General features: G+C 45.3%; 1 protein-coding gene and 1 long non-coding RNA gene across 2 annotated transcripts in view; one reads left to right on the top strand and one right to left on the bottom strand.

The window, feature by feature from the left end:
• LOC147015304 (uncharacterized) overlaps positions 1-16,667 on the bottom strand; it is a 97,963-nt gene that overhangs the window by 1,637 nt on the left and 79,659 nt on the right. Inside the window, exon 3 of the long non-coding RNA XR_015050280.1 lies at positions 4,117-4,270. This is a non-coding gene — a long non-coding RNA (uncharacterized LOC147015304). The remainder of the gene's footprint in view (positions 1-4,116; positions 4,271-16,667) is intronic.
• LOC147015305 (interleukin-12 receptor subunit beta-2-like) overlaps positions 1-16,667 on the top strand; it is a 104,259-nt gene that overhangs the window by 12,743 nt on the left and 74,849 nt on the right. The window contains exons 4-6 of the mRNA XM_085849926.1: positions 3,719-3,845; positions 4,084-4,259; positions 11,113-11,228. Of these exons, the coding sequence (XP_085706052.1) occupies positions 3,719-3,845; positions 4,084-4,259; positions 11,113-11,228 (419 nt within the window). The remainder of the gene's footprint in view (positions 1-3,718; positions 3,846-4,083; positions 4,260-11,112; positions 11,229-16,667) is intronic.

The following is a 16,667-nucleotide window of genomic DNA, read 5'->3' as shown; positions in this document are numbered from 1 at the left end:
TTTCTGAAACATTCACCAATCTCAGCCAGCATCCACCATTGATTCGTGATCTTGACTTTTTTGAAGTTTTTTTTTTCTTCTTCAAATTTTTCAAAATCTGGATTTTCAAATGGCCAATCAGGCAGATTTGATTAGAATCCCCTGGAGACAAATGTGCCAAATTTGATGCTTGTATCATCATTTGCACGATTCCTCTCAAAAATTGCTGTTATCTGCCCCACTATTAGTCACATCTCGGCTGTCAGAATGAGTTGCGTCTTGGCTGCCAACATTAGTCCCATCTGCCAGCATTAGTCCCGGCTGCCAGCATTAGTCCCATCTGCCAGCATTAGTCCCATCTGCCAGGATTAATCCCGTCTGCCAGCATTAGTCCCATTTGCCAGCATTAAGGCCCTGTTACACCTTGACGTTTTAGCCAGCGTATGGCAAGGTATCAAAATGTATGCAAAACGCTGGCGTACGCCGAACTATTGATGTTTTTTTTTTCCAGTTTTGGATGTATTCATAACGAGTTGGACGTATTAGTAACGTACACAGAACGTTTCAACAATATATAGATAACTTATACCAACGAATGCTGAGCGTGTTGTTGGCGTTCACAACCTATGCTCAACAATATGCATAGCGCGGCAGCGTATGCATAGCGTGCGGCAGCGTATGCATAGCGTGGCAGCGTATGCATAGCGCGGCAGCGTATGCATAGCGCGCGGCAGCGTATGCATAGCGCGGCAACGTATGCATAGCGCGGCAGCGTATGCATAGCGCGCGGCAGCGTATGCATAGCGCGCAGCAGCGTATGCATAGCGCGGCAACGTATGCATAGCGCGGCAGCGTATGCATAGCGCGCGGCAGCGTATGCATAGCGCGCGGCAGCGTATGCATAGCGCGCAGCAGCGTATCGCCGACGATCACGTGGCGAAGCCTATTAAAAGGCTGCGGCTCGACGATTCAAATCATAACCGCACTAGACATCGAAGTGTCAAGCCGCTGTCACACCTTGACGTTTTAGCCAGCGTATGCCGACGTATGAAAAATTTGCCGAATACGCTGGCACACGTCAAATACGTTATGGGTAAGTTTTGTATACGTTAAGAGCACGCTGGCATACGTCGTAGTACGCCGAGTACGTCGACAAATTTTCAGCATGTTGAAAATTTTTCGACGTATGCATCGTATGACGCACACGTTCCGCATACACTGGCCATAAGTTGTAGGCACGTTACGCGATCTTTGACACACGTCGACACACGTTACTTGTAAGTTACTCATAAGTTGAAACACGTCGAGGTAATGTTTAGCGTACCCGAAACTTATTTCTAACCTATGAGTAACGTGCTTTGAACCTATGTGTAACGTATCTCAAACGCATATTGACGTATGTTGACTATTTGATTGACATATTCCGGATGACCACAGAACTTACTGAAAGTGTTACTAACTTACAGCTACTGTATAATGGCGTATTTGCAGTGATTAGGGGAATTGGTATATAAAAATGGGCTTCACAGGAGGAACCTGTCACTGTTCCAGACTCCATGTTTTTTTTTTTTGTTTGTTTGTTTTTCTTCAGCATGATGGTGATGTTGACACTTCGATTTCTAGTGCGGTTATGATTTAAATCGTTGAGCGGCAGCCTATTAATTATATTATATTATAACAGCACTAGAAATCAAAGTGTCAGCATCACCGTCATGCCGAAGAAAAAAAAAACAAAAAAAAACATGGAGTCTGGAACACTGATGCTAAACATTACCTCGACGTGTTTCGACTTATGAGTAACTTACAAATAACGTGTGTCGATGTGTGTCAACGATCGCGCAACGTGCCTACAACTTATGGCCTGTGTATGCGGAACGTGTGAGTCATACACTGGCATACGTCGAAAAATTTCAAGCATGGAAAATTTGTCGACGAGCTCGGCGTACTACGACGTATGCCAGTGCACTACGACGTATGCCAGTGCACTACGACGTATGCCAGCATGCTCTTAACGTATACAAAACTTACCCATACGTATTCGACGTATGCCAGTGTACTACGACTTATGCCAGCGTGCTGTTAACGTATACAAAACTTACCCATACGTATTTGATGTGTGCCAGCGTACTACGACGTATGCCAATGTACTCTTAACGTATACAAAACTTACCCATACGTATTCGATGTATGCCAGCGTGCTCTTAACGTATACAAAACTTACCCATACGTATTCGACGTGTGCCAGCGTTTTAGACAAATTTTTCATACGTCGGCATACGCTGGCTAAATCGTCAAGGTGTGACATGGCCTTTACACTGCATACGAATGAAGAAGACTTCCCAGTTACCAGTGTGTATGTTGTCATACTCTGCTGGTTATTAATTGAAACTAATCCTTGCAAATTCTCTTGTTCTTGTTGTCCACCTTGAAACAAGTAATCTCTTCCAGGGCTCATATGCACCACCCTTCAATAAAAACGAAGAATGCAAGTTCCCTTACGAGGAACTTTGATGCAGGAGGTGGTCCATTGGGCCCATCAAAGCCTGCATTATTATTACCAAGCTCTGGTTGTTTGTCTATGCTCTCTCCTTTTAAATTCTGAGCATCAAATAAGGAAGCAGCACATACCATCTTTAAAATGTTTTGTTTGACACGGCCGAGTTTGAACCACCAACCTCCCAGACACAGAGTAGATGCTCTAACTATTACACCACGATGGTTGGTCAAATACACACCATTACCACTTAACCCTAACCAACCACAACTTCTATATGCATTCTTTAAAACATGTTAATTCATCACGGCTTACATATGACTGGCAAAGTATCATTAATAGTGGGGCAACTTAGCTAAATATAGCATAAGAATTGTGCATTTTGTGAGGAAAGCACCAAATTTGGCGCACTAGCAGCCCAACATATTAGGAACAGATTTGGATATTGGGCCATCTCAAATTCAGCCGCTGATGGCAGTGGCAGCCATTTTCCACTGCCATCAAAAATTTTGAGATGGCCCAATATCCAAATCTGTTCATAATATGATCGGCTACTCGTGTGCCAAATTTGGTGCTTTCCTCACAAAATGCACAATTCTTATGCTAAGTTGCCCCACCATAATTCGAATAATGAAAAGCAAGTATCTAGGACTTGAATAAACATACATCTGCCTCCACTCCTCTTCTTCCCACCTCCCCTTACCCAGTCCTTACCTTACTGCCCACTGCATTATTTTTTTTCTCTCTCCTGCCTTTGCCTTCCGATTTCCTTACCAAACACCCACAGGACATACAAGCCACGAGCACAATTTGTAATGACACCGATGTGTTTTTATTATGAATTCGGAAGTTGGACCTCATTGCTATATATCATGGTCTACTTTTGAGGAATAAGCAACTTAATTTTGCTTGTATGAAAAGCAAAACGCTTTTGCTGTGACAAAGGGCGAATGCTCAGTGTTAGCGGCAACTAGCTTCCCATGTTGGTTAACATACGAGTACTGTCATCAGCTTTCACTTGATAAAATCCATTGTTTAACTTGTCCATGATGCAAAGATAAAGACTCTTATTCCATCATGATACAGTCAAATACAAAAGGGAATTAATGAACCAATCAATTCAAATAATTAACCTCCAGTGGTTTGAGAAAGCCAACAAATGTCGCATTCACTCATGTGGGTGACTTTTTGCAATGAGTTCTGCTTTTGAAATAACATTTTTGTATCTTGTCTTTTACCATTCAGAGCTACCAGAACCTCCTCAAGATTTTAAATGTTTATGGGTAAAAAATGAGAAGGTACTGGTTTGTTCCTGGCTTCCTGACATGTCCCCTTCTGCCCTTATATTCAAGTCTGCACTCCATGCTCACCGGTATGTCCAACTTTGATTAATCACAAAGCAACAATCACCTGACACATCAGTTGTTCCTCCACATTCAGATGTCACGCACTTGAAGATGTCTTCAGATCTTTAACTTCTCCTATTTTATTTATCCATATCCTCTACTTTCCAGTTGTTACATATTCGGTTTACCAATCTTCCATATCCTTATATTGTCCTCTATCATGATGCTCCTGTTGTCAAATGCATGACTAAATCATGTTCCCAGGTCAGATTATGCAGAAAAACAAGAATGTGGAACCTCAGGGAAATCGCATCGCAAGGTCGAGTGCTCTTTGTTGAAAAACAGAGATCCAAAGAAGACATTTGATGTTTGGTTGGAGACAACAAACGTATTGGGCTCCACCAACTCGAGCATCCTTTCCATCATTCCTCAATACCAGTGTAGGTTTTGCCTTGGGAAATAAAACATGTTTAAGCACCATTGTTGAAGCTCAATGAAAAGTTTAATAAAGTGCAAAAACAAAGTCCACAAGGTGCGATTGTAGTAACACAACTATGAGTACCATTATTTTATGACTACAAAGAATAAACTGCACGTCACTGTTAAATTATATTGCAAAAAATTTTTTTTTTTGAAACAAAGCATATCGATGTATCAATACCAGAAGAGAGATGTTTGTCTGTCTCTGTCTGTCGCCATTTTTCACAGAGATGGCCAAACGGATCTTAGTCAAACTTTCAGAGATTCGTCATTGAGTGCCAGGAAGTGTTTTAGGCAAAAACAACAAAAAAAGTTGGTTTATTTGGATTTTTTTTTCTTAATCACTGTGCAGTGCCTAAGCCTGTAGCTATGTGAAAGGTAATATTAAATGATCCCCAATCACATTTCTTAGTAGGTGTAGGGAGGTGTTTTAGGCCCCCCACAAGAAAATTCAGGTCAGGTCAGGTCAGATCTGTGACCTGCTACATGTATCATGTAAACCTGTACTAACCTGTTCCATGGTCGGGTTGTCGGCGACGAAACCGTCTCCCCCACCAGGTTTTCTGGTGAGGAGGGTGTTTGGATATGGACACCCAGCAGGATTAAAAACAAAACCTGTCAAAGGGCAGAGGAGTTCCTTGTGAGCCAAGGGCCATCCATATCTAGTGCCCAACTGTGTCTGCGGAAGTCCTCCTGCAGTTGGGTCACTTCTTATTAGGAGGTTGGTGGCAGGATTTGCACTCCGGCCACCGTAAAACCCTTCATTCCGCAAAACACACAAACGCAAAAAAAATCTGAAAACCCACTCCGTGGGAGTACCTCCTGTGCAGCTTCCCTTCGCAGGGCAGCTCACCGGATGGCGGGATTGGGGCAAAGCCTTCGGGACCCCCAATCTTTGATGAAAGGAGGGAAACCACGGGGTAACCTCCCTGGCTCAGATTGCGGGAGAGTGTCGGAGTGGTGCTGAGGTGTCGTCCACCAGACGGCGGTCTCCTTGGGTTAACCTGAGGCGGTCCCTTCGGATGGGTGCCTGGAATGTCCTATCCCTAAGAGAGGATGATCGCCTGTCTCTGTTATCATCTGAGCTCAAGCGTTTGGACATCGGTATTGCAGCATCCTCTGAGGTTTGGAGACCGGATTGCGGCGAGATAATGGTGGGTGGTTACACCTACTATTGGTCTGGTCGCTCTGATGGTTACCATACTCAAGGAGTGGCTGTAGCTGTGTCCAATAAGCTGACCCCAATGATAATTGAGGTAACACCGGTCAACGAGCATATTATGAGACTAAGGATTCGTCACTCCTTAGGTGTCATTTCCCTGGTCTCTGTCTATGCTCCGACTGAGGCGAGTGACCTCACCGTGAAGGACACATTCTACGCCACGCTCAAGTCTGTGGTTGATCAGTGCCCCAGACGAGATACACTTCTACTCTTGGGGGATTTCAATGCATCGACTGGAACTGATAGGGATGGTTATGAGACGTGTGTTGGTCCCCATGGGTCAGGAACTATGAATCAGAATTGTATTAAGTTCCTTGACTTTGCAAGAAGTCATGGACTTAGGGTGGCCGGTTCATGGTTTCAGCGCCCACAAGCTCATCGCTGGACTTGGTATTCCAACGCTGGCGGTGTGGCAAAGGAGATGGATCATGTCCTCGTTGACGGTCGCTGGTGGATGATCCAGAACTGCAGGGTCTACCAGAGTGCTCAGTTCCTCAATACTGACCACCGGCTTGTTGTAGCAACTCTAAAGCTGCACCTTAAATCCTGGAGAATGGTGCCATCCCAGCCGAGGCTGGATGTTGGCAAGCTCAAGGATGAGAGAGTAGCTGAGGAGTTTGCGAACAGGCTGAGTGGACATTTGGGGTGTCTGGGTGCTTTGGGGGGGTCCTGAAGAGTTATGGATTACCTTCAAGACCACCATCCTTGATGTTGCTGGTGGATGTCTTGGAACTCACCGCAGGGCAAAGAAGAATTTTGTCTCTCAAGGGGCACTGGATACTATTAACCAGTCGCAGGGCCAGGCTGATCCACCAGCTGTCAAGTTGGACGTCAATGGTGTTACAATCCCTGTTGCTGACCCTGCAATCAATTGTGGTCCACCTTCACTTGTGGAAACACGAGCTGCGGTGAACTGGTTGAAACAGGGTAAAGCTCCAGGGATCTGTGGATCCATGCTGAACTTCTCAAGGCTGGTGGAAATGCTGCACTCGTGTCGTTGCATGCAGTTTTGTGCTCTGCCTGGAACACAGGCATCATCTCAACTGAATGGAAGAGGGGCCTTATTGTCCCACTCTGGAAAGGGAAGGGTGATCGCCAAGACTGAAACAACTACCGAGGGGTGATGCTGCTCTCAGTGCCGGGCAAGGTCTTTGCTCGGATAATTCTTGATGGGGTTCGCCACCATCTGCTTGAGCACCACCGTCCAGAGCAGTCAGGCTTCACACCAAAGAGGTCAACGATTGACCGTATCCTTACTCTTCGTGTCCTCACCGAACACAGATGAGAGTTTCAGCAGGGGCTGCTTGCAGCCAATGTTGATCTCTGTAAAGCGTTCGATTCAGTGAATCGGGATGCCCTCTGGAGGATTCTTGGTCTTCGTGTGGTGCCACCAAAACTGATTGATCTGATGTCTGAACTCTACTCTGGTACTGAGAGTGCTGTGAAGTGTGGTGGTACCATCTCTGACTTATTTCCAGTTGTTACTGGAGTTTGTCAGGGGTGTGTACTGGCCCCCACACTTTTCAGCACCTGTATGGACTGGATTCTAGGGAGGATCTCGGAAAGATCAAGCTGCGGTGCATCGTTTGGGAATGTCAAGATCTCGGACCTTGATTTCGCAGATGATGCAGTCATCTTTGCAGACTTTAGATATCCTTTTGGGGGCCCTCGAGGTGCTGAATGAGGAGTTGGAGCTGCTGGGATTACAGGTTTCTTGGGTCAAAACTAAGATCCAGGCTTTCAATGACATCTTGGATGCTGCTGTCCTGTCTGTGTCTGTTTATGGTGAGGATGTTGAGGTCGTGGAGAGATTCACTTACCTTGGCAGTGATATTCATGTCTCTGCTGGCTGTGAGTCAGAGGTCAATAGACGTCTGGGTCGGGCCTGGGGAGTCATGGATTCACTGAATCATGAGGTGTGGCGCTGCCAGTACCTGTGCGGGAGGACAAAAGTCCGAGTCTTCAGGTCCTTGGTGCTTCCAGTCTTGCTCTATGGATGCGAGACTTGGACTCTGACCAAGGATCTGAGACGGAGACTTAATTCCTTTGGTACCAGGTCTCTTCAGAGAATCCTTGGCTATCGCTCGTCAGACTTTGTGTCCAACGAGCGGTTGCTGAGAGAGACTTGGATGAGATTTGTTACCTGCATGGTCCGTGAGCGTCAATTGCGGCTGTATGGACATGTGGCTCGTTTTCCTGACGCTGATCCTGCTCACCAGATTCTCTCAGCGAGGGAGTCTCGTGAGTGGAGGAGGCCAATGGGCCGACCATGTGCCTCATGGTTGCAGCAGGTTGACCATCATCTCAAGGAGATGGGGATGGGCCTGGCATCTGCCTGGGGGAAGGCCAGAAGGAGGCCCCTGGAGTACCAGCGGAAAGTGGACGCAGCGACGCGCTGTTCTAGCACATGCTCCCATACCTGACCTGACAAGAAAATAGAAAAAAAAACTAAATTTTATTTCTTCAAATGCCAACATGATTTTCTTCTTCAAAAGCACTCAGCAACGCCGGGTAGCCCTGCTATTTAATGATACAATTCAAAAGATAATAAATCCAAAATAAACGATGTTGTACTATTGTTTCTACTTCTTAACTTGGAATCATGAACCAATTAAGAATGCCGATAGTAGTTAATATGATCTTCGATTTAAAGGTTTCTTTTCATGAAGCACTAAAATGAATCGTCTGTCTATTACACATGCAAAGGAGGAGGGGTGGGGGTAAAGAAAATTAAGTGAACAAACATAGAGGAGGGAGGATTTTATGAAAAAGGAGGGAAGGAGACTGTGAAATGAGTGAGGAGAGAAAGATACTAAGTTTCAGAGGAGATTGGTAAGGAGAGGGTTCACATGGGGAGCTTGCACTATGGATCCATCTCTGACGGTTTATTCCTCGAGCTGTATGTAAGCTGAGAGTCAGATGTATCAGTTTGTTTGCAGAGATGCTTGCAAACGGTTTCAATTGTTTTTAAATGAAAGTTATTTATTGAATTGACTTGATTGTTTTGGCATGATGTCACTTATAGTGTGGGTCACACTGCCACTTTATAACTGCTGGCATTGATGACCGGGTTCCAAGACGTCCCGCTTTGATGCAACTCCACTTTGATCGTACACCTGACCCTGATGCATGATGAGTCCCAGGCAGAGCATAGAACTGCATGCAACGACACGAGTACAGCATTACCACCAGCCTTGAGAAGTTCAGCATGGATGCCATAGATCTCAGGGGCTTTACCCCATCTCAACCGGTTCACCACAGCCTGTGTTTCCACAAACGAAGGTGGACCACAGTTGATTGGAGGGACAGTAACACCCCTGACATCCAACTCGACAACTGGTGGATCAGCCTGATACAGCAGTAACCGGCCCAGCAGGCCTTCACTTCGGACTCCTCTGCCAAAAGCCTCCCACTCTCTACTCTAACTGTAGTACACCGATGGACAAGCTTGGATGAACACAATGTGCAAATTCCCCTGTAAGCAGGATAAGAATCACTTGACCACAGGTGATGCTCTACTCCCTCACACATTCCCCGCAAATCGGCCTCCTTGTCCACCCTTAGCGCATTTTCAATTTTACGCCTCAGCTCCCTCAACAGCTCAACTTTGCCATTCAGCCTGGCCCTGCGACTCTGGTCAATGGTATCCAGTGTCCCTTGAGAGACAAAATTCTTCTTTGCCCTGTGGTGAGTTCAAGACATCCACTAGCAACATCAAGGACGGTGGTCTTGAAGGCACTCCACAACTCTTCAGGATTCTCCAAAGCACTTAGACCCCCCCAAATCTCCACTTAGCCTTTTCGCAAACTCCTCAGCTACCCTCTCATCCTTAAGCTTGCTAACATCCAGCTGAGGCTGGGATGATACAATTCTCCCAAATTTAAGCTGCAACTTCAGAGTTGCTGCAACAAGCCTGTGGTCGGTATTGAGGAACTGAGCACTCCGGTCGACCCTACAGTTCTGGATCATCCTCCAGTGCCCATCATCGAGCACATGGTCAATCTCCTTTGTCACACCGCCAGCATTGGAAAACCAAGTCCAGCGATGAGATTGTGGGCACTGAAACCATGAACCAGCCACCCTAAGTCCATGACTTATTGCGAAGTCAAGGAACTTAGTGCTATTCTGATTCATAGTTCCTGACCCATGGGGACCAACACACGTCTCATAACCATCCCTATCAGTTCCAGTAGAGGCATTGAAATCCCCCAAGAGTAGAAGAGTATCTCGCCTGGGGCAATGATCAACCACAGACTCGAGCGTGGCGGAGAATGTATCCTTCACGGCGTAGAATGTATCCTTCACGTGGCATAGAATGTATCCTTCACCTTCACTCGCCTCACTCGGAGCATGAACAGAGACCAGGGAAATGACACCCAAGGAGTGATGATTCCCGAGTGTCATAATACGCTCGTTGACCGGCGTTACTTCAATTATCATTGGAGGCAGCTTATTGGACACAGCAACAGCAACTCCTTGGGCATGGTAACCACCAGCGCCACCAGACCAACAGTTGGTGTAACCACCCGCCATGATCTCACCACTCTCCGGTCTCTGAACCTCAGAGAGGGCTGCAATACCGATGTCCAAACGCTTGAGCTCAGATGATAGCAGAGACAGGTGATCATCCTCTGTTAGGGACAGGACATTCCAGGCACCCACACAAAGAGACTGCCTCAGGTTAACCTAAAGAGACCGCCGTCTGGTGGACGACACCTCAGCACCACCCCAACGCACACAACCACGATTTGACCCGGGAATGTTACCCAGTGGTTTCCCTCCTTTCATCAAAGACTGGGGGTCCTGAAGGCTTTGCCCCAATCCCATTATCTGGTGAGCTACCCTGCCAAGGGAAGCAGCACAGGAGGTTCTCCCATAGAGCGGGTTTTCAGATTTCTTTACATTGGTGGGTTTTGCAGAATGAAGGGTTTTATGGTGGCCGGAGTACAAATCCTGCCACCAACCTCCGAAAAAGAAAAAAAAAAGTTACCCAACTGCAGGAGGATGTCCACAGACACAGTTGGACACAAGATATGGATGGCTGTTGGTTCATAAGGAGCTCCTCCGCCCTTTGACAGGTTTTGTTTTGTTTTTAATCCTGCTGGGTATCCACATCATGCACCCTCCTCACCAGAAATCCTAGTGGGGGAGATGGTTTAGTCACCGCCAACCCGACCATGGCACAGATTAGTGCAGGTTCACATGGTACCTGTAGCAAGTCACATCTAATCTGGCCTGACCTGACAATAATCTTCACAAAGGAAGGAGTCAAAAATAAGATTTGCTTCTATTAAAGACCTTTAAAATGCCCGTTACCATGGACTACATATTGTGTGGAATGTTGAGTTGCATGGTCTTTTCCGGTATTAAAGTTGTCTTCTATTTTCCTGAATTACCAAGAGACTGTAGTGTATTTGGCAGTGCCAAACAGTGGAAAGTAAAGAATTTTTTTTCCAAGGTGTAGGCAGCATTGATGATGCAGCCAGATTTGGCAGTAGGAAGCAAAATGATAATCACGTGGTAAGATTGTGGTTATCGTGTTTGCAATGAATGGACCAAAAATGGGTAAATGCAAAATGTTTGTCTTGCAGGGCGTCCCAAGTTGGCTGTAAAGGCTTCGAAACGCAACAGTATAAAACTGACCAAGAAGATGCCAAAGAGCTTAAAGTCATGTGAGCTTATGGTTTGTGGAAGTTTTGGCAATAAGGTATGCTCAAAATGATTACACATCACATGAAATAAAAGTCAGATTCCAAAAATCACCTTGCGTCCCTATATTTTAAAAACTAACGCAACCTTTTACTCTCACAGTATATAAATGCCTTCCTCTGACCAACATGGTGCATATTTTATTCAATTGAATATTCTGACCAAGAATATTTTATTGGTAACTCTGACATCATAGGTCACATAGTATGGCAGCCATATTGGATTAAATGAAAAAGTAGCATCTTCTTCTCCGAAACCGCTCAATGAAAAAAATTGAAACTTGGCATATGGAAACTCCCCATTGAGTAGATAGCATGATGACAATGATGTCATCATTGAAGTTGTATTCCAGCCATAATTAGTTGAATTGAAATCCTTATCTGAAAAAATCTGATGTACAACCCAATGTGAGTGACGAATTAAATTTATCACATCATCAGTCGCGTGGTCTGGCGGCCATATTGGATTGAAAAAATATTTTTAAAATCTTATTCTCCAGTACTGCTTAACAGATTGATGCGAAACTTCATAACAGCTGGGGGGACGTCACCTCCGCGGTGGTCAACGCATTTAAAATTAGACGAGGTTTGCTTCCTCCAAAGGGTATTTCGACGCTCGTGTGCTGCTTGAGGACATTATGACCCAGAATTACGTCTGCGCACAAATCACGAAGCACCAGTACCCTTACATCCCGATGCGTGTACCCTTTTATGTCCAATTCAACATTGCAGTACCCTCGTACGCGGGATTGTAGTGAGGTGGCGGCCATGCATACCGTATTGTCAGTCGGGTGGATTACCCATTTCCTGCCCTTCACTAGCGAGCTGTTGACGAAACTTTCAGAGCTACCGGTATCAATCAGTGCCTCAGCCATATGCCCGTTAATTCGTACGTTGATGATAGCCTTGGATAGATTCCCCAGGGAGGCTGCAGTTAATTTATTCTGCGAGTAGAGAGCCGCAGAAGTGGGTTTATTTCTCCTTAGAGTAGATTTACATACCCTGGCATAATGCCCTTTCTTGTCGCAATTCATGCATGTGGCATCTCTGGCGGGACATTTTTGACGAGGATGCCTTTTGTACCCACAAAAGAAGCATTTACCAACCGGAGCAGTTGCTGAGGAGTTTGACGTGGCCTGGGTATCCGGCTCCTCGGGTGTTTCTCCATCCCCTATGTCTGGCTGTGTCTGTGCCAGTGGGGTTCCTTGGGTTCCCATCGTAGCAGCGTTCATTAGCAGCATCGGTGTCCCAAATGACTCAGATTGCTGCTGAGCCGTATCCATCGCTCGTGCCTGATCGACTACCTTGTCAAGAGTGGGTTGCGCTTTCTCTAGTAAGCGTTGCCGTATGTGGGCTGATCTGAGTCCTTGGATGAATGCCTCCCGTGTGGCTTCCTTTCGGTGTTCCTCGGCGCTTACGGCCCGGAAGCTGCCGTCTTTTCCCAGCTGATTCAGAGCTTGCAGGAACTGATCGATTGTCTCCCCGGCTGCTTGCTTGCGTGTGTTGAGAAGATGTCGTATGTATACCTCGTTCTTGGGCTTCACGTAGAGCGCCTGCAGCACGTCAATCGCTGCTTCGTAAGTGTCGCACTCCGAGAAGAGCCTGTACACGCTGGGCGAGACATGATTCACGAGAGCGGCAAATTTGTCGGCTCCTTCCTCGATGATGGTCAGATAGTGTGAGAAGGAACAGAACCAATGCGACCATTTCATTTCTGCGTCAGTCGCGTTTGGGTCTGCGTCGAACCTCTCTGGTTTGTAGATCTTGTCCATCGTTGGTTGAGAGAGCCGAGAAAACCAAATGGAATAAATTGAAATGAGAGCGAGAGATGAACCTTCAGAGTTTAGGCTTTATTCCATTTGATTGGAGCCGCTTCTGTGGGCACACCGGGGAATACAGGTTCAGCTAGGAGTACATAAGCAGTAACGTATACATGTGCAATTAATCACCGCAGAATAAATCCGCGTAAGCACGGAGTTCGATATAATCTCCATTCTCACCAGTCAATGAGCACCTTCAGTTAACGAGCATCAAGTGAACAGCCGATGTAAATGGCAATGCCCCGGGGACAACCACTCGTGCCGTAGAGACCTCCCCTTATACGCGAGACGCACAACATGTGATCCCGCGTCATGTCCCTCAATTCACCTCAATTCACCACACATATGATGGACGAGCGATGGGGAATATAGTTTGAAATTTTTTATCATATTAATCTTCAATGATGCAACTTCGCCTTAATGTGCACAAAAGTGGTCATTAAATATTCTAATAATCAATCAATAATCAATAAAGCTATGGATAATGTCAATGTATGTGACATAATTTGGTGAATGGATAAAGCAGGTATATGGGCCATAATAATAGTGTGTTCAGTTAATGATGGTATTTTTGTTCAGAATGAGTGTACGAGGTGAGACGATGTGCTCCACTGACTGCCGTTCTCGTTTTAAAGGTGTTGCACACTTGAAATATTATCGTTTATTAGTCTGAAAAATATGTGGTTCTGAAAAACAAATGCATTTAGTACAGCGCCATTTTGTTATTATTGTGCTTTCTATAGCGGCGTAGGGCAGTATGCCACGGCAGTTGCTACACGGCTGCTATGCCATCCTGCACCTCTGTTACTGAAGCTCTTGCACTCTTTATCAAACTACAATATATATAATTTGAGAAGTGTCTATTTGTTTGTGTGTTTGTTTTTGTTTTTGTGCATCTGACTTCGAATGCACTCCTAAACTGCTGGGCAGAACGAGTTGAAAACTGGTGGTAATGAGCATTCAAATCCCCCATCCCATGATCTTTATCTCTATCTGTCAAAATTGGGAGTATGGAATCAGGAAAAGCAACCACCTCCACCCCACTTCCTCAAAGTTTCATGTCTCCCCCCCGCCATTCTGCCTCCCTCCTCACCCCGCCCTCTTAATGCTTCCACCTCACCCCACCCCCTAAATCCTTCCCTCCAAAACCTTCCCCCACACTACACGCAGTCAAACCTTCACCCACACTCTGCACACTCAAACCTCTCCATGCACTCCACACACTACAACCTTCCCCCATACCCTACACACTCGAGCCTTCACCTGCGCCCCACACATGCAAACTATCCGCGCACCTCAAACACACACACACAAACCTTCACCTTTAATGCACCATACACACTCAAACATTCCCCCACATCCCACAAACTCTAACCTTCCCCCACACTCCACACACTCGACCACTCTCATTACCCATCCTTCCCTGTCATACTCAACTGCTCCTGGACCCTATGTCTTTCACACCCAAGAAGGTGGAGAAGGTTCTTTCAGCTCTTGACTCTGACTCTGCTGCTGGACCGGACAATATCAGCTTATGTGTCCTAAAAACCTGCTCTGCTGCTCTTGCACATCCTCTCTCTGCCCTTTTCACCCTGTCATTTGTGCAAAGTCATCTTCCATCTGCTTGGAAATCCACCAACATCACTGCACTACCTCAAAGGGTGCAAAAACTGATCCCTCAACTACAGACCTATTAGCTTACTTCCAATAATCAGCAAGGTCATGAAGTCCATAATTGCAGTTGATGTGAAAACCTTCCTTTTTTCCAACAACCTCATCTCAGATCAACTTGGTTTCAGACTGGGTCACTCCACCTTGGACTTGCTGCTTTGACTCACCCAACAATGGACGAGGCCCTCAATGTCAGACATGAGTTCATCCTGATGCAGTCTGGCATCCTACTTTGCTCTGCAAAATGTCTGCCCATGGAATTCAAGGCCAACTCCACTCCACATCATCATCATTGTCATAATAATCATCATCATCTCTCTGACTATTCTCAGATCAATCATCATCTCTCTCTGGCTATTCTCAATTCAATCATCATCTCTCTCTGGCTATTTTCAGGTCAATCATCATGTCAAACAATTTGAGTCAAATAACAGAGAAAATAAAAAGTGGGACAGAAACAAACAAATACACATGTCCAGATAGTTACAAGGAATATTTGCCCTAGTTGGACTTAATCCGAAACGGGGGCTTATGGATTTGGTCTCGATTTTTGTGTTCGTGTGTGCATGTGTGCGTGTGTCCGCAACTATATCTCAGAAATGTATGGACCAATTTTATTCATGCATTGCACAAAGACAACACATGATGGTATACATATGCAAGTCATTTTTGTTTCGACAACAGATCCAATATGGCCGACTGGTAGCCATTTTAGTTGTAAAAAAAACCCAGTGTCGAACACGTCCTCAATCATTTCTCGGACTTGCATGTACCAAACTTGTTCAAACTGGGCACACAGATAACGAATGATGGCTTACATGTGCTTGTCATTTTTTTCGTGATCAGATTCAAGATGTCCGACTCGTGATCATTTTGTTACTTAAATGCGTCCCCAATCATTTCTCAGACATGCATGGTCCGATTTGGTTCAAACTTGGCACAAGCACAGTATATGATGGCATACACTTACCCCTCACTTTATTTTGTGATCTGATCAAAGATGGCCTCCGGGTAGACTTGCGGCCATTTTGGTTTTAAGTAAATATGGGCTAACCCTTTAACTCCACAAAGAAAAATTACGAAAACAACGGGGGCTATGACATTTTATGTCTTTTGTTTTTACTTCTTTTGTACTTTATTATCAAATCGAGTTGAAATATAATGCATGGTTTACCTGAATTGCAAAAACATTGATATTAGGTAAAACAAATAGATCTTCATTGTATTCGACATCTGAATCTGGGTTCCCCATATATCCATGTAAATATGGTTGTGGAAGAGTCGATGAATAAGCTAAGCTTGCTTAAGCCGCTGTCACACCTTGACGATTTAGCCAGCGTATGCCGATTTATGAAAAATTTGTCTAAAACGCTGGCACACGTCGAATACGTTAGAGATACGTTTTGTATACATTAAGAGCACGCTGAAAAACACTGCCATACGTCATAGTACGCTGGCTTCAAACGTTGGACTTTTGGGTTGTCCTCAAATGTTTGCATGCTTGAAATTTTACGACGTATGCCGGCGTATGACTCACACGTTCCGCTACGCTGGCCATAAGTTGTAGGCACGTTATGCGATCGTTAACACACGTCGACACACATTACTTGTAAGTTACTCATAGGTCGAAACATGTCGAGGTAATGTGTAGCGTACCCGAAACTTATTTCTAACCTATGAGTAACGTTTTGTAAGCACGCTACACGAACGTTGTTCACACTTCGCAACACATTACTTGAAAGTTCCTCAGACGTCGAAACACGTCAAAGTAATGTTTAGGGTACCCGTGACTTATTTATAACCTATGAGTAACGTGCTTGGGAATTATTTGTAAAGCATGTCCTACACACAAATACGTACGTAGACGTATTTGACGTCTTCAGGACGACCACAGAACTTACTGAACGCGTTTCTAACTTACAGATACCGTATAATGGCCTATTAGCA

This window comes from Eptatretus burgeri, chromosome 12, assembly GCF_056783735.1.
Source record: "Eptatretus burgeri isolate ZD-2024b chromosome 12, Ebu_testis_v1, whole genome shotgun sequence".
In the NCBI taxonomy this organism is placed as follows: domain Eukaryota; kingdom Metazoa; phylum Chordata; class Myxini; order Myxiniformes; family Myxinidae; genus Eptatretus; species Eptatretus burgeri.
Note: the sequence above shows the minus strand (reverse complement) of the source record. Positions and strands in the feature narration are given on the sequence as shown.